Source organism: Emydura macquarii, unplaced genomic scaffold (genome assembly GCF_026122565.2).
Source record: "Emydura macquarii macquarii isolate MOO-44397 ecotype Brisbane River unplaced genomic scaffold, CSIRO-AGI_Emac_v2 contig_1390, whole genome shotgun sequence".
In the NCBI taxonomy this organism is placed as follows: domain Eukaryota; kingdom Metazoa; phylum Chordata; order Testudines; family Chelidae; genus Emydura; species Emydura macquarii.
Window position 1 is genome coordinate 35,025 of NW_027131527.1, and position 18,875 is coordinate 53,899.

Here is an 18,875-nt window from a genome sequence, read left to right on the forward strand (position 1 = left end):
GTCAGCTAGGCTTGACCAAACTGAGTAAATAGTTTTTAACCACATTGGTACGTGACACATCTCAAAGTAAACTGTTAATGCAAAATTTCCAAGCTTTCAGTTATCATATTTGCTATAAGTTTATACCATTGTTGTTTATATCCAGGTACTGTTACACCCTCACTTTTCTATGGCGTACAGTCATTTTGAAACATTTTTCAGGTTTTTTTGTACTCTATTTGTAAACCAGAATATTAATCATGACCCACTTATTTTACACACAGAGAGGAGAATAGATTCCTAAAAGGAACAGTTAATATCTTATTAATAAAATATAGAATTTTAATAAAATGTCCTTTTTAAAAATTGTCTATTTTAAAAATGTAATTAATATCTCAGTGCTAACATTCAGTATTCACTAAGTGGTCTTAGATTTGACACCTAAGCTGTTTCAAAATCTTTAGGTAGATATCCTTTGTTTTGTCATTTGGTTAGGAGTGGGTTTTGCACTTTCAGAGGGCTCAGGAGTGATTTTCCCACTTAAGTGGCCTCAATTTTGCCACGTTAGTAAGGTGATTTTGGTATTTAAGTGGTTGCAGGGGTAACTTTTTCCATTGAACTCATTCCAGTTTTGCCACTTAAATACCAAAATCACCCCCAAAGTGGCAAAATTGAGGCCACTTAAGTGACAAAAGTCACCACACTGAAAAGACAAAACTGAGACACTTACGTGGTCTCTTAGTTGACTATGACTTTAATGGAATGATTTTTGCCTCTTAAGTGGTCTCAGTTTTTGTCTCTTATGTGGCAAGTCAACCCTTAAGTGACAAAAGTCTCCCCACTAATGTGGCAAAACTGAGACTATTCAAGTATCAGAGTTGGGATATTTTAAGTAGGAAAAGTCACCTCAGAGTGAGCACTAATGTGGCAAATCTAGGACAATTAAAGTGGCAAAAATTACCTTCCGGGACCACTTAACTGGCAATCACCTATGAGACCTCTACAGTGGAAAAAATGGGACTCCTTGAGTGGCAAAAACCATCCCTTTAGTTGTCTAAGTGGCAAAACTTGGACCATCAAAGTGGGAAAAGTCATCCCAGAGGCCACTAAAATGACAGAAGTCACCGCACTAAAGTAGCAAAAGTCATAGAAGAATCATAGAAGGATTAGAGTTGGAAGGGACCTCAGGAGATCATCTAGTCCAACCCCCTGCTCAAAGCAGGACTAACTCAGTTAAATCATCCCAGCCAGCGCTTTGTCAAGCCGCAGCTTAAAAGCCTCTAAAGATGGAGATTCCACCACCTCCCTAGGTAACCCATTCCAGTGCTTCACCACCCTCCTAGTGAAAATTTTTTTCCTAATATCTAACCTAGACCTCCCCCATGTCAACCAAGAGACCACTAAAGTGGCAAAACAGGGACCACTAATGAGGCAAAGACAATTTAAATAACAAAATCAGGATCACATAAGTGGCAAAAATAACCCATGAGACCACTAAAGTGAAGGACACCAAACTGGGAGAGGTTGCAAGCACTTTAGAGCACAAGATTTAATTTAAAAATTACTTTGACAAATTAGAGAATTGGTCTGAAATCAGCAAGATGAAATTCAGTAAAGACAAGTGCAAAGTATTACACTTGGGAAGGAAAAAGCAAAGGCACAACTACAACATGGGGAATAACTGGCTAGACAGTAGTATTGCTGAAAAAGATCTGTGGGTTATAGTAGATCACAAACTGAATGAGACAACAGTGTGATGCTGTTGAGAAAAAAGCTAATATTTTGGGGTGTATTAACAGGAATGTTGTATGTAAGATGAAGGAGTTAACTGTTGCACTCTGCTTGGCAATGGAAGAGCCTCAGGTGGAGTACTGTGTCCAGTTATGGGTGCCACACTTTAGGAAAGATGTAGACAAGCTGGACAGAGTCCAGAGAAGAGCAACAAAAATGATAAGTTTGAGAAAATCTGACCTCTGAGGAAAAGTTAAAAAACTGCAGTGGGGGGAAAGTGGGGACACACCTAATAACAGTCTTCAAATATGTTAAGGACTGCCATAAAGAGGATGGTGATCATATATTCTCCATGTCCACTGAAGGTACAACAAGAAGTAATGGGTTTACGCAGCAGCAAGGAAAATTTAGGTTAGATATTAGGAAAAACTTTATAACTATAAGGTAGTTAAATTCTGGAATAGGCTTCCAAGAGAGGTGGTGGAAACCCCGTCATTGGAGGTTTTTAAGAACACGTTGGGCAAATACCTCTAAGGGGTGGTCTAGTGCTCTAATGCCCTCCATATTAAAACGTTGCCTAACTGGAACCCAGGTTAGCAAGCCAAAGCAGAGACCAGGCCCTTTCAGCTCAGGATTGATAAACTGGCATGGGGGAAATTTGTGCTGTCACTACTTATGCTCAAGCTGTTCTCTAGATAAAGAGAAGACTTCAGTCTCCAAGGCTGTCAATTAAGCATAGCAATTTAATATATATAATTGACCACTTTATCACATGATACACATGTTGGGTGGCAGACCATACTGTCTTAGCTTCAGCTCTGATTTCTATGTAATCTGCCTATTTGTAGGCAACTAAGAGTTGAAGTTAGTTCAAATGATGGATGTGCTCGTCAACCCTTCCTAAAAATGCCACATTCATTGACCTGAGAAATCTCCCATTAGATTGATATGAACTGATTATACTACAAACATAGTAACCCTCCTGCCTGTGCTACACGTTTGTTGAACCATGGACCTAGTTACCACACAATATACAATCAAATGCCACTTCAAGTGTATGAGAGATATCCGTCTCAGCCTCAGCAAGTTCTCTGAGGAAGATGTCTATCTGCTCTACTTCAGAAGCAGCATTGGCTATTGTTTCTTGACAGCTCATGTGAGAGGGGAAGTATGCAGACTTGACTCCACTGACGGCAACTGGTGAGGCTGTAAAGACAAAAGGAGATTAATTACTAATCTGAAACCAATGGATTAGGCATGACAAGGGAGCTTGAGTGGTGGCCCTAATGAAACTATGTCTACCTCTACCTAATGAAGCTCAGGAATAGCATTTGCTTTCTGAAATGAAGCTGCTCCACTTTTTTACCCTAATGGTTGTTTCAGACTGATAATATCTGGGAAACTGTGCCTCAGAGCCCCATAATCGGCTCAAGTAAGAGTGAAAGGACTCTTCATAATCAACAGTGGAAAGCTTTCACCAAACACAGGAAGGATGGCCTTGTGGGCTAGGCACTGACCTGGCTGTTAGAAAATCTGTATTCAATTCCCAGCGCTCCCCCAGACTTTGTGGGTGACACTTTTATCTCTCTGTTTCTCATCTGTAAATTGGGGACAATAGTGCTTTCTGTGTGCTCCCCTTTGTCCATCTTATTTATTTAGACTCTTTGGGGAAGGAATTGCCTCTTATAGTGACTTGCACAACAGGTCTCCAATTTCACTTTGAGTTCTTTTGGCCCCACTGTAATATAAATAACAATGCCTCCTACTGATATTGTTCCGGGAATTGATATAGAATCAATTAGAATCAATATAGAATTAGAACCGAGACCACCCCCAATGCAACTTGAGACCATTGCTCCCTGTTCTATCAACTGCCACCACTGAGAACAGCCTAGCTCCATCCTCCCTGGAACCCCCTTTCAGGTAGTTAAAGGCTGCTATCAAATCCCCTCTCATTCTTCTCTTTTGCAGACAAAAGAAGCCTAGTTCCCTCAGCCTCTCCTCATAAGTCTTGTGCTGCAGCCCCCTAATCATTTTTGTTGCCCTCTGCTGGACTTTCTCCAATTTCTTCACATCCTTTTTGTAGTGGGGGGCCCAAAACTGGAGACAATACTCCAAATGCAGCCTCACCAATGCCAAATAGAATAATCACTTCCTTCGATCTGTTGGTATTTCTCCGACTAATGCAGCCCAATATGCTGTTAGTCTTCTTGGCAACCAGGGCATACTGCTGACTCATAGCCAGCTTCTTAGCCACTGTAACCCCCAGGTCCTTTTCTGCAGAACTGCTGCCTAGCTCGTCAGTCCACAGTCTGTAGCTGTGCATGGGATTCTTCCATCCTAAGTGCAGGACTCTGCACTTGTCCTTGTTGAACCTCATCAGATTTCTTTTGTCCCAATCCTCCAATTTGTCTAGGTCCCTCTGTATCCTATCCCTAACTTCCAGGGTATCTACCACTCCCCCTGGCTTAGTGTCATCTGCACACTTGCTGAGGCTGCAATCTACCCCATCCTCTATTTAGTTAATGAAGATGCTGAACAAAACCGGCCCCAAGACCGACCCCTGGGGCACTCTTCTTGTGACCAGCTGCCAGTTAGACATGGAGCCATTGATCACTACCCATTGAGCCAGCTCTCTATCCATTTCATAGACCATTCATCCAACCCATACTTCTTAAAATTGCTGATAAAAATACTGTGGGAGACTGTATCAAAAGCTTTGCTAAAGTCAAGGTAGATCACGTCCACCGCTTTCCCCACATCCACAGAGCCAGTCACCTCTTCATAGAAGGCAATCAGGTTGGTCAGGCATGACTTGCCCTTGGTGAATCCATGTTGACTGTTCCTGATCACCTTCCTCTCTTCCAAGTGCCTTAAAATGGATTCCTTGAGGACCTGCTCCATGATTTTTCCAGGGATTGAGGTGAGGCTGACTGGTCTGTAGTTCCCTGGGTCCTCTTTCCTCCCTTTCTTGAAGATGGGCACTATATTTGCCTTTTTCCAATCACCAGGGACTCCCCTAATTGCCATGAGCTTTCAAAGATATTAGCCAATGGCTCTGAAATCACATCAGCCAACTCCCACAGCACCCTTGGATGCATTCCATTTGGCCCCACAGACTTGTGTATGTCCAGTCTTTCTAAATAGTCCTGAACCTGTTCCTGCAGCACTGAGGGATGTTCACCTCCTCCCCATTCTGTGCCACCCAATGCAGTAGTCTGGGAGCTGACCTTGTCTGTGAAGACAGAGGCAAAAAAGGCATTGAATACCTCAGCTTTCTCCACATCCTCTGTCACTAGGTTGCCTCCCACATTCTGTAAGGGGTCCACACTTTCCCTAATCTTCCTCTTGTATGGATACACTATATACAGATATTAGAATTCACACGCTGATCATCAAGCACAATCAAGTTAGAATCAAGCACACATAAACAATGCAGATATGTTCATATATAATGTCATAAAAGGTACCACACTGTCCAAGATGATTATTACATAATAAAAATGAATACTGATCAAAATTGAAAAAGAAAAATTCTCACGAGTTTTTCTTTACAGTGGGTTTAAAACTCACAGTACTTCTAAACTTGCAGTAAACAAAACAGTATTATTACCCATATTGGAATAATTACTTATTAGAGTGTTGGGAGTTTTCTTAAATAATAACAGGTTTCAGAAATACTCACAGATACAATCAGCCAGCCTGTTTCCACCAACTAGCTGGGTTGTCCAGGAATAACCAGTAGAAGCTCCACACTTCTCATATACTCTGCTTCGTCTCAGAAATCCAAAGTCATAACCCTTTTGTAACACACATGAAAGAAATTCTGTGAATTCGATTACATCACTGAATCACGTTGAGTATAATAAACTGTAAAGTTCATCCATTGAATTTCAGTGAGAGTACTTGCGTTAGTAAATTTATGCATGTTTGCAGAATCAAAGCTTTCTTTCATGTATATGTGCAGTGATATATCAGTAATTAGAATATTGATTAGTAAATTAGAGGGAGCCTAAAAAAAGCCAAAAAGAAAGAATTTAAAAGGATCTGAAACAATGACTAATGAAGTAAAAGGGAAATATAATCAGATGACAGGTATAGAATAACAAACCTTGGGAGGAAATAATACTGAGTCATGATTTAATGTGTTAAATTGTGGAGTATTGACTTAGAGATAAAACAGGGGAAACAATAAGTTAAGTATCAGGACTCTATGAGATAACAAATGAGGTGACTCTGATGTTTACAGTCCAATAAATAAAACCAAGAATAATGTGAAGTCATAATGCAATCTTCCATCAGACAGATCTAAAAAAAATACAGCACAATTCTGTTTTGCAAGGAGCATTCTCCTCAAGACCAACAATAATTGCAGTGACATATGGATATAGTTCATACAAAGATTAGGCTATGGGCAGCCGTCAAATTTTACGCTGTGATAGAGACATTCAGGTATGTCTGCGATGGGTGCAGGAAAGTGCTAGAAGAGAAGAGGAGAGCAGCAATAAGATGGAATTTCAACACACATCTTGCAGGAGAGAAAGGCTAGTGTATTAATGCACTGAGTCGCTATAATACTAACTAAAATGTGTACAATACCTGGTTACACATTGGCTTGCAATAGTGGATATTGTCAGTGCTGACACACACCAGACCACCATTTCTGGGGGCCTCTGGGAAAGAGCAATTATTTGACATGAAGATCTTGCAATCTTTAGAAAGAGAAAATAATTCAGCATATTGGATATTATGCAAACTTACAAAATAAGTCATAATTGCACATAATTCAACTAGAATAATCAAATTCAGGGGCCACATTCTCTTCCATTCTCCTGTCCCTATGTCACTCTCAAGAGCTCAGAGCACAGACTTTTTCACAGAAAAGTCATGTCAAAAACACAATTTTTCATCAAAAACAGTTTTGATAGAAAACTCTCAACCAGCCCTAGTTGTTATGTTTTAAAAGTTCACTATCTTGTATGTGGCTCAGGTAGGCATTTACAATTAAGTGCACATAAATTTTAAAATATTACATTTAAAATAATTCTGTTACACATTTTTTTGGGAAAATATGATAAATATGCCCTTCCCCAGTGCTAATGATTCAATAAACTAACTTACTGCAGCTACTTACATTTCTTATAACACCAAAGGCTAGAAACATTTTGTTTTTAATGACATCTTAGAGTTTGTCTACACTGGAGTTGGAGGGGTAATTTCCAGTTCAAGCAGACATATTTACACTATAATCAAGCTAGTGCACTGGCTAATGTGGCTAGTGTAGGCAAAGCAACACAAGAGGTGGAACTGGCTAGCTGGCCAAGTATGTACCTTGGATTTCAGATAGGATCATACTCAGGGTAGCTAGCCCCTCTCATCATTTGCACCACCGTGGTTATATTTATATTTTTAGCATACTAGGTTGATCAGAACTAATGTGGGTATGTCTACCTGAACTGGAAATTACACCTTCCAGTTCCAGTGTAGACATAAACTCTTGGATTCTGTAAAAAAATGTGATCTCCAGAAAAATACTCTTTACTACTTACACTGGGGTCATAATCTCAAATTGGAAAACCTCTGATCTAAAGCAAAGTTGCAAATACTAATATCCTCCCATTTTATGTAGATTGTGAAGAAAAGACTTGATGGGAAAATGGACAGTACTGCTTCCAAAAGCTCAGTAAACATCATTGCATCATCTTGTGTGTTTGAACATGGCATAGAGGAGAATTGGTCCCAAGAAATATATGTATCTGGAAGGAATCCATGTCCCCAACCAGGCCCGTAGCCAGCCAGAGAAGAATGTATGTACAAACGTGCGCAGTGTGTGGAGCTGTGTAGGAGAATATCTCTTGCCTCTCAGATGCCCTTTGCATCTCAGCCTACTGTGGAGTGTCTAGAAGGCAGACAGAATTGATGGGACCCAACCCTTTTACACTTGCTGGGATTAGGGAAACTAGTGGCAGGATCTCCCTTTTCTCCTTTGTCCCCATGAAGGGGAGGGAGACCAGCAAGTGAAAAGATCTACCTGTAGAAGAAGGGAGGCTCTTAGGGGACTCACAGCTTGGACAATTCTTCTCCAAATCCATTTCAGTACCTCTTGCTTCTTGGGTAGAAATTGAGGCAAGGGCCTCTCTGAGGTTACTGGCTGTATGCCTCTGGGTTCTGGTCCGATTTCAAGGGCTAGACCTCTGTGATGTCATCTAAGCACACATCTAAGCACCACATCTAAGTTTGCTTGTCTAATGTCGAGGGACGGGCTGCTGTGGGATCACTGGTTCAGTACCTCTAGCTTGCCAGACTGATGCACAGACCTCTGTGAAGTTTCTTAGGCCCAGGTCTTCAAAAGTATTTAGGTCCCTAACTTCCATTGAACTCAATGGAAGTTAAGTGCTTAAATACCTTTGAGGAGATGGGCCTTAATCATTAATTTTTCCTGATGCTTCCTCTTCAGATCTGATAAATTCTCATTTTGTCAGCCAGCAAAGAGCAGGAGAAGGGTTTTTGGAAGAGCTGACATTTTGGTTCAAGCCCAACATTAACGATGCCCAAAGAATGTCTCTGTTTGTTACACTCTGAGCATTGATTCCCCTTCAGGTAAAAATGAAGAGGTTTTCCAGGAAAAGGTAAGCTCCTCACCTTTCCTTTGAACCTCTCTTAGGCGATCGAGTACCTGTTGCAATGACCATGCCAGGGAATTGATTTCAGTTCTGTTAGCATCGGGAAGCATTTCAAGGAAGCACTGAGAAAACCTCTGTGAAGGGAGGAAAGAAAGGATTGTTTGTGTCTAGCTGATAGAATGTCATAACGTTTTCCATTATCTTAACAAATATAGTTTTCCTAAAATAATCAATCTAAACCTGAAATTTGTGTCCTTTTAAACAAATCTGAATAAATAAATCAGACACTGGTGTGTTATTGCCAGTGAATTCTGGGATATTGACCTTGGTTGTTTTATTTATATTATATGTATAGGGAGCAGCACTAAAAGTGATTTTAAACACAATTAACCCTACTTCCACCACACACAACACCTGACTCCCTCAAAATTATACAGAATTTGCAAAAGATGTAAGAAAAGAAGTAAGTCCAAATCTGGGTTCTATCAGCTAGACCAATACCACTTGGATTTCCTAATGGCCTAAACTCTAAGCGTATGTCTGCAGTGTAAGCCCAGGGTTAGTGGGACTCAAGTTGGCTGACCAGTGTTAGGGAATCTGGGCTTAAGTGTCTACATTGTATTTTAACCCTCGGTTAAGACTTTTCTCACCCGTGTTCAAAGCTAGGGTTGGTGTCCACATTGCAGTGCGCAGACCCAGGACAAAATAACTATATCCCAGAGTCCCTAGCATCCACCCCAAAATGTGGTTGCTCTAGCCCTAGGTCCATGGTGCATTGTGGGAAAATGTCACTGCCTGCCCTACACATTACCAGGCAACAGCTAGCTTTGCAAAAGGCTTGATCGGTTTGCTCTTCATTGTGAACTCAGGAGGCTCCCTGATAGTATGCTTGCAGATCAGTGATCAGGAGAGACTGGATTAACACTGAGCTGAACTGCTACCATTTGCAAAGGAAGGCTGGCTTCTACTTTCAGTGGGGTGGATTGCAGATTGTTGAGATAGAGAGGACTAAGAAAGTTGTCCCATGGAATTGTGTGATACGTCCAAAGACTCCTAGGATCCAAGTCAAGCAGGGCTGCATTTACACTGCAAAGCAATAGGGCTCAGACCCTACATCCTGGCTTAACTCAAGCTCAGACCCACCAGTCCTACAGGGTCCTAGGACCCTAGGTCCAAGCCCTGGGTTAGTGCTATTGTGATGTAGACACAAGGGCAGTTATCACTGCAGTGTAGACATTCCCTAAGACTACTGTGGTACCAAAGAGAGCTGCAGGTGACATGAGTGGAAGGAATACAAAGTTGTAGTCCACAGTGTATCAGCAGAACCACTCCTCAGAGCTGCAGCTGGCCTGTGTTGGGCCACCTCTCTAAGGAGAGAGTGGACAGAACAGCAAATGTATTTGCTTCTCCATCTGCCCCATCCCAGCTCCTCCTTCTCTCTGCCTCTGTTTCACTTCTAATCCCTTTCCACACAATGTGACAGGAGTCTTCTGCACAGAGTCCTTCCATCCAGCCCCACCATTTCTTCACTGAGTGATTTGCTCTTCATAATGTAGCTAGTCCCTTCAAAGATGAGACACAATTCCATGAGCAGTCCTTCAGTGCATGGCTGCATTTATGCTTCTCTTGTAGAGTCTTAAAGCTGAGGTGCAAACTACCAGCTGTGTGATCAGAAGGCAAAAGTTCTACCCTGTAAACTAAAAGGGACCCTCTTCCTTTTGGTCTAGCCAGAAGGAACTGTTGGAGACTATTGTACAATTTAAATCACTCTTTATACATGTGAAACTTCATTACTCCTCACCCCCTACATACATACATACATTCATGAGACCACAGAGTGTATAAAACCTGGTCTTTACCTTCACCTGGTGATTCAAATCACTTAAGCTAGCATTTTTACAATCGGCAGATCCAACTTCAATAAAATCTAAAAACAAACGGACAGGACAGCGTATGATATGTTGAAGTTTCTGAAAATCAAACAAAGTAAATTTTTCTTTGCCTATTGGACGATCATAGTGGAGTACTAAGAAAATGGTGACGGGGGGGACATTATTCTTGTTATATTTACCATTACAATGCACATTTTTTTCCTCCTTAGAGATTCAGATCACAGGTACTAACATCTGCTCTGAATGCTATCAATACAGCCCTAGGCTGATACAAAAGTGTGGATCCACATCCGCAAGAATCACCTTGTATGGATTGGGAATCACACTTTGTCTTTTATCTGTATCTGCATCCACACCACACCCACAGCAGCACACTGCCTCACAGTGCCTCTCAGGAGGAGTGTCTGTGTGCATGTGAGTATACTTCTCAAAGGCGGGGAAGTAGCTGTCAGCTATGAGGCCACTGTCTGCTATGAGGCCACTTTCCAGAACCTATATTCCCTCTCTCCTGGCTGGCAGTACAGGGAGAAAAGGATAAATCAAGACAGGCAGCAAAATTGTCCATTCCTGTGGTTTAAGCTACCAAGCAATTTAGGACCCCTCTCCTGACTTCAGTGCCGTATCATATCAGTTCGAGAGGAAGGCAGCTGCTTCCGTAAAATAAGTCAGGCAGCCATAGGAGGTTTAAAACAAACAAATATTACCTGTCAGACAAAGGGCATCAAATAAATAATACCTACGAGCACAGTAAGAACAAGAGCAGTGATCTTTTCTTTTTTTTTTTTTTACAAGATCAAACCATTATGCTTCAAATTCTAGCTTGGATATCTGAGGACTTCAATTTTCAAATACAAACAAACTGCCTGAGGTGCTCAAATACCCATTTTAAACACCAGCTGGTCAATTTGGGTGCCTGAAAGTGGAAGTAGTGGCCTATTTTAGGTTGAAAAGTGTTTTCTGTAAGGTATTATTAAAGACTGGTCATAACTCACCTGTCATAAGCCACGCCGCACTGATGAAAAAGAGCATTCTCCAGAGCAGGTGGGAGTTGTACTTCATCTCTGCTACCATAGATCAGGTAATAGTTACTCTTTCCTTGTGAAGTCAAAAACTGAGGCACAGGAACCACTGACAAGGCTGTATTTGCACTGGGTCACTGATTATTTACCTTGTGCTTTGTCCAAAGCTGTGTCCCCATCTGATGGAGTATGCACATTACCCAAGCTTCTGGGAACCCACTAGAAATCCTGCCAGGAATGTACTTAGAAAAGATGTTTATTTACATGTACTGGGTATGGGAGCCCATTCCCTGCCATTGCGCCATGACTGAGAAGCCCTTTGACTAATTAACTAGTTTGCGGTAAACGTCTTGATCATTTTTTATTATTTTCCAAGCTTCAAATGCTACCTGAGCTTTCATCTTTAAAAAGAAAAATCTCAAAAAAGTGGCTAGCCCACTACTAGGTTTCCCCACTTTAATGAAAATGCACCAGACTCACAGCTGGTGTAATGACACTGCTGTTAGCTCACTTGTGTGTGTGTGTGTGGGGGGGGGTTGCATTATTCATAGAGTTAACCCTTTGGAGCCTGAGTCTCCACTGCTTTGTACTTTTGGTAGCTACCTACAACAGTGCAAAGTGAGTGGAAAACAGCTCTAAAATGTTACCAGTGTATAAGCAAGTGCCGAATTCTGATTTGTTAGCATTTTGCACCTATGTAAATGGCTACACAAATTGCTATACAGTGGAGAACCAGACCCTCTTTCTGGGAATCATTCACAGATTAATCCTGATTACTGCTATTTACTGATCAATTTTTGCCTAATACAGTAGTTCAGACAGTTTTCAGCCTAAAGTTTGGTCACAAATTGCTCGCTTTGACTATTTGCTATTTCTTATTCATGTTGTCTGATTGGTCAGCTAAAGTCACACAGGATAGATTCTGCTTCCTCATTGGCGAACTTTATTATAAGGTGAATAATTGAATAGCAATTGAATAGATAATTTGAATAGCATGTGGCAAATTGCAAACAGCAAATGCCCTTCTTTGCATGTGAAAAAGGGTAGCCAGGCCCCAAAAAACCAAACCCTTCAACTCCAGCCATTCCCAAAACTTCCATGCAAACAATAACCTGTTCACGTTAATGAATGTGAATAGTAAATTAAAAGGAACATCAGCATGCTTGACCAAAAGAGCTGCTTAGAATTTGAAGGGCTGTTTGAGAACACTGTTTTAGCAGCCACTTGCTCTATTTGAATCACTCAACAAGGGCTTTCTACATATTATCTTGCCAATCTCCGTGCATGCTGTTGGTCTCTTCTATGGATGGGGTTGCCAAGCCAGCCCCTGTCAAGTGGATAAATTTACTAGCATAGCTTTATCTACCTTCTGAGGCCCAGATCTTCCAAAGGTATTTGATTTGAATGGGAGTTAGGTACCTAAATAGCTTTGAGGATCTGGGCCTGAGCATCCGACTTTCACAGATTCCCCAGCCAGTTGCAAGGGTTATTAGTACTAAGGGGTAAGTATCTTAGTAAGGCCTATGCCTCAGGCCAGATATTTTCAGTAATTAGGCACTGATGGACAAAGTGTCCAATCCTTCCTCAGGCTCCAGCTGCTTTGTGCTGATTTGACAATGCAAGCCAATCACCATGCTAGCTGAACCAGTCAGCTCAGGGTTCCCTTTGAATAAGGGGAATCCCAGGATTCACCACAACAATACTTCCCCCCAGCCATGCTATAAGGGTCTTTTCCCTAGAGTGCCCAGTCTGTGCAGTGTCTATGTCTTAGCAATCCCTAGCTGCTCGGACTACCTCTTCAGGCTATAGACAGCTGCTGTAAGCTAAAGGGGCCCTTAGACGACTCTGATTTAAGCTAGAGACTAGCCTGAGGGGGAGGGGGTGTCCGTGAAAGGGTAAAGTTGGTGTATAATCACTTTTGTCCCTCTCTCTTCCCTGTGTTGTGCCAACAACACCTCGAAGATAGCCCAGGAGCAGGGCCTATAGAGTAAGATTTTCATAAGGGCCAGATTATAAAATGTAGTGAGGTTCCTTAAGATGTAGATAGGTGCCTAGTGGGATTTTCCAAAGTTAGGCCCCCTCACTTAGGTGCTTAGGAAAAAATCCCATAAATTGTCTTTAGGTATCCAAATACCTTTGTAAATTTGGTCCTAGGAGATAAAATTTTCTAAAGTGTTTAAGAAAATTAGGAGCTCAATTCTCACTGACTTTCAGTAGAAGCTAAGTGCCTAATGCCCTTAGGCACTTTTGAAAATCCCATGTTAAGTGATTTAAGGATGGATTTTTAAAAGTTATTTAGGTTCCTAATATGACTTTGAAAAGTACCTATGCATCTAACACCCATTGGACCTCAGAGTCCCGGCATTTTTGAAAATCCCAGTAGGTGCCCATCTGCATCCTGGAGCTAAATTAAGTGATACATTAGGGTGGGTGGGTCCTTAATTTTGCACATTTGTTTCAGTGTTATAAGAGATGTGTGGGGCTTGAAAAACCCAAAAATGTGTTACAGACTTTATGGAAAGCCCTTTAAATGCCCAAATACCTTTACAATTCTGGCTCATAAGACCCAATTTCAAAAGTGACTTACAAATGTAGACGTAGAACTGAGTGAATAACTGATTTTTCAGTACACTAGCAATTCTAAAAAATAAAATTATTTTGGGTTGAACTGAAAACGATTTTTTTAAATATGTTTGGTGAAGCTAGAAGTCCAACAAAAATTATTTTCAGGTCATACAGAATGTTTCATTATGACAAAACTGAAATGTTTTGTTTCATTTTGATCATTTTAAAGTATTTTGGATTTTTAAAAATAATATTAAAGAAAACATAAAAAACGTTCTGAACCAAAAAAGTGAAACATTTCTTTTTGAAAATATCAAAATGAAACATTTTAATTTTCTCAGAATTTTTTTTTAAACTGAAACACTTTGGCAAAATCAATACAAATTTGCAAAATGGTTTTGGTGTCACTAGATCTGCCTTTTTCAGGCAAAAAATAAATGTTGCCTGTTCTGATTAGTTTCATTGAAAAATCAGTGGGACTTAGGTGCCTAAGTTACATAGGTTTTTTTGAAAATTTTACTCCATGCGTGTAGTGGTTGTTTTCCTACAATTAACAACAGGAAATATAATCCAGTTTGTGACATGGGTTTTATTGATTCCAAACTACTGAACCATGAAGAAAAAGAAATTAAACACCGAGGCCCTTTACTGTCTATTTATTCATTTACAGAAATAACAGGAAATGGATAAGGAAAGATAGCAGCAGCACACAAAGATCTCAACAAATAAGACCTCCTGGCAGAGAAAGCACTGCTGACAAATGTCCTTAGCAACAGGTCAGTTTCCGCCAGGCAGACTGGACTTCTTGTGTTCTTGAATCACACATTTAAAAGCAGTAGTGATAGAATATGCAAAAGAACAAAAGGAAATTACTAAATGCAATTTAGAATATAAAGCCCAATTTTCTATCAGGCTTATAAAATGTTTTATGCAAACCCCGGCAGGAAAAATACATTATTGGTTCGGTGTTTTTATGTATCCTACATAAAATCCTTAGTAATTTTTATTTCTACATGTAAGAGACTGAAGGAGCATTCAAGGAAGATAAGGTTATTGTGGAGAAACTAAATGAATTTTTTGCATTAGTCTTCACAGCTGAGGATGTGAGGATGATTCCCAAACCTGAGCCATTCTTTTTAGGTGACAAATCTGAGGAACTGTCCCAGATTGTGGTGTCATTGGAGGAGGTTTTGGAACAAAGTGATAAATTAAACAGTAATAAGTCAGCAGGACCAGATGGTAAGATGGTATCCACCCAAGAGTTCTGAAGGAACTCAAATGTGAAATTGCAGAACTACTAGCTGTGGTATGTTAGCTAGCATTTAAATCAGCTTCTGTATCAGATGACTGGAGGATAGCTAATGTGACGTCAATTTTTTTAAAAGGCTCCAGAGGTGATCCCGGCAATTACAGGTCAGTAAGCCTAATTTCAGTACCAAGCAAATTGGCTGAAACTATATCAAAGAACAGACATAACAGACACATAGATTAATACAATTTGTTGGGGAAGAGTCAACATGGTTTTTGTAAAGGAAAAATCATGCCTTTCCAAGTTACTAGAATTTTTTAAGGGGGATCAACAAGCATGTGGACAAGGGTGATCCAGTGAATATAGTGTACTTAGATTTTCAGAAAGCCTTTGACAAGGTTCCTCACCAAAGGCTCTCTTAAGCAAAATAAGCAGTTATGGGATAAGAGGGAAGGTCCTCTCCTGGACCTTCTGGTTAAAAAATAGGAAACAAAGGGTAGGAACAAATGGTCAGTTTTCAGAATGGAGAGAGGTAAATAATGGTGTCCCCCCCATGGGTCTGTACTAGGACCAGTACTGTTCAACAAATTCATAAATGATCTGGGAAAAGGGTGAGGTGGCAAAATTTGCAGATGATACAAAACCACTCAAGATAGTTAAGTCTAAAACAGCTTGCAAAGAGTTACAAAGGGATCTCACAAAACTGGGTAACTGGGCAACAAAATGGCAGATGAAATTCAATATTGATAAATGCACATTGGAAAACATAATCCAAACTATAAATATAAAATGATGCCGTCTAAGTTAGCTGTTACCACTCAAGAAAGAGATCTTGGAATCATTGTGGATAGTTCTCTGAAAACATCCACTCAATGTGCAGTGACAGTCAAAAAAGCTAACAGTATGTTGGGAATCATAGGAAAGGGATAGATCATAATGGAGAAAATAATGTATTGCCTCTTTATAAATCCATGGTACGCCCACATCTTGAATACTACGTGCAGATCTAGTTACCCATCTCAAAAAAGATATATTGCAATTAGAAAAAATACAGAAAAGGGCAACTAAAATGAATAAGGGTTTGAAAAAGCTTCCATATGAGGAGAGATTAATAAGACTGGGACTTTTCAGCTTGGAAAAGAGACAACTAAAGGGGGACATGATAGAGGTCTATAAAATCATGACTAGTGTGGAGAAAGTAAATAAGGAAGTGTTATTTACTCCTTCTTATAACACAAAAACTAGGAGTCACCAAATGAAGTTAATAGGCAGAAGGTTTAAAATGAATAAAAGGAAGTATTTCTTTATACAACTCACAGTCAACCCGTCGAACTTCTTTCTGGAGGATGTTCACAAAAGAACTAGATAAGATCATGGAGGATAGGTCCATCAATGACTATTAGCCAGGATAGGCAGGGATTTGCCAGAGGCTGGGAATGGCTGATGGATGGATCACTTGATGATTACCTGTGCTAATCATTCCCTCTGAAGCACCTGGCATTGGCCACTGTCAGAAGACAGGATACTGGGTGAGATAGACCATTGGTCTGAACCTGTATGCCATTCTTATGTTCTCTTGCCCAGAACTGTTGCTACCATATCCTATGCGGCAGCTTGAATTGATCATGCTGAGATCATGACACTTTTATCCCAGGATCAGCAATGTTTTTATGTATACAGAGTTCTTTCTAGGTTTGGGTGGGATTGTTTTTTTGTTGTTGTTGTTTTTGATGGCTTTCTTCCTGTCCAACTAGTGATATAAATCATTAAGGTCCTAAGCCAATGCACAGTGACTTCATGCAGACTAGGCTGCCTGGGGACTCCTAGGTCACCTGGTGAAGTTCCTGGCTGAAGGCTAGGTGTAGAACTGCAATATACTTTTCCATACTAATCCTGAGGCAAATAGAACAGGTCACTTGCTCGCTATTAGTAACCTGTCCCTGCTTGGGTGCAATGTAGCAGATAAGAGTTCATTAGGTAGTCTTTGAAAAGGTGTAGCACATTTTTTTGGTAATAATTTAGCAGCAAAACATGGCTTTTATTTACCAACAAAAGTTATTTTGCAAAAATTGGCCTTGTGGGCTCCTGCGTTCATTAGTATGGAAATCAATGAGAGTGGGACCAGACCTTGTAATGCAGTGGACCATCTTGTATTGCACTGCTAGGGTAATATGGCTTTACAATGGCAAAACAATCCAGGGAAGATCATCCCAGAGTAGAGATGGTCCCCCTACAGCAGAGACAATGTAAGGGCTCTTATACCACTTATCCGCCCTGCTCCCAGAATAGCATGAAAGAGAGGTAGTGGCTGGAGGAAAAGGGGCCTGGCCAGGGTGCTCCCATACTATCACCAATTCATAGCCTGTTTTCGGACCCTCAGAGCCATTTGCAGGTAGCATAAGTTAAAGCAGCCCTTGGACTGTTCCACCCCAGCACAGGAACTTTACAGGTTGCAACATAACCTGCACTGAAAACTTACCCTGACACCTAACAGTCAGTCTGAGTCCTTTCTACCCTGTGCATCATTACTAGCTATAGCGTCTCTGAAGCTCAAATTATGCCATCAAATTCACTTGCATCAGCTCATAGTCTTCAAATGATGCCTTCAGTTACACCTGCGTAACTCCATTAGTCTCGAAAGGGTTTCCTCTGCAGAACTGGATTAACCCCCTTTCCTTTCACTGGCTCACACTTTAAGACAACACAGTATGTGGGCACGCAAACGACACACTCTCCCTCAACCAACTACTGTCTGGATCACAAAGATCCCTCTTCTACATTTTGTAGGCAGACCTGCTAAAATAAAAAGCAGTTGGTAACTTTTAACTTTGGCAGTAACTTGTACACAACTCAAGCTATTTTGGAACATTGCCTAGAGCAAAATGTCTTCTACAGATAGGAGGGGTAGTACTGCCATCTCGTGGTTAACTCAATCATTGACTTTCAGTTACAGATGCTGACAAGGTTGGTAGATCCAAATTTTTTATTTCTGCTGTCTTTTAATTTTATTTCTGCTGTCTTCTGGGTATTTTTGTGTGCATATTTTGTCCCCATGTTGTGTTCAATGTCAAAAACCAAGGCCTTGAGCCTACCATGAGGGAGCAAGCCTAATAACAAACCAGTGTATGCATAAAAATAATGGACCACGTATTTCAGTAAAAAACAGATGTCACTGTCATTCTCCCAAAGGGTTATTATAAACACCAGTGAGAGAAAAATAACCCTGCAAATTGTGGATGATACCTTGATAGCATGGCTTTAAAAATCTATTAAAATAAGGTCCTAACATCACTCTGCTGTATGGCATTTCAGAGCACTGCCATTGGTAGGTAGTGTTCATATTAGCACAATCCCAAAGAAGTCAATGGTGCTCTAATGTGCCATACGTTGAGATGAGCCACTGAAAATTTGATGTGCTAATATGTAAACGTATAGAAAAGAAGCACCTATAAGTATATAAGTAGCTAATAGCTTTTTGTTACAAGGTCAGTACAGAAGAAAAGTTTGATTGGAATGCTGTGGTAAGCGGGGATAACTAGTGAAGGAGGTCTAAGCACCTGACAGCATCCTTTAAAAGAGAGGCTCCCTCCAAGAAAATGCCCCATAGTTGTATGCAATACCAGTTCCTATAAGAAAACTGGCCCCCCAAATTTCCTCGTGTCCAGTCAGGGTGAGGAGATTTACTGCTCCTTAGCTACAGTCGTTAGGGACACCTTGTCTTTTGAATTGTAAGATCACACTGTAACAGAGTTGAGGCCCAAACATTGGTTTGTGTGTCTTAGTCAGACTTTGCCTTTGTCAGTGGAACAAACATAGC

The 18,875-nt window shown here is 40.6% G+C and overlaps 1 protein-coding gene across 1 annotated transcript; it reads right to left on the reverse strand.

Annotated features, from left to right (window-relative positions):
• Window positions 1-298: 298 nt before the first annotated feature.
• LOC137155984 (uncharacterized) lies at window positions 299-11,373 on the reverse strand. Its single transcript, XM_067552449.1, has 6 exons — window positions 11,218-11,373; window positions 10,193-10,260; window positions 8,353-8,467; window positions 6,310-6,422; window positions 5,396-5,510; window positions 299-2,916 (listed from the first exon to the last, which is right to left on the reverse strand). The coding sequence occupies exons 1-6, from the start codon at window positions 11,294-11,296 to the stop codon at window positions 2,726-2,728; spliced, it is 681 nt and encodes a 226-aa protein (XP_067408550.1). The 5' UTR covers window positions 11,297-11,373; the 3' UTR covers window positions 299-2,725.
• Window positions 11,374-18,875: the final 7,502 nt, after the last annotated feature.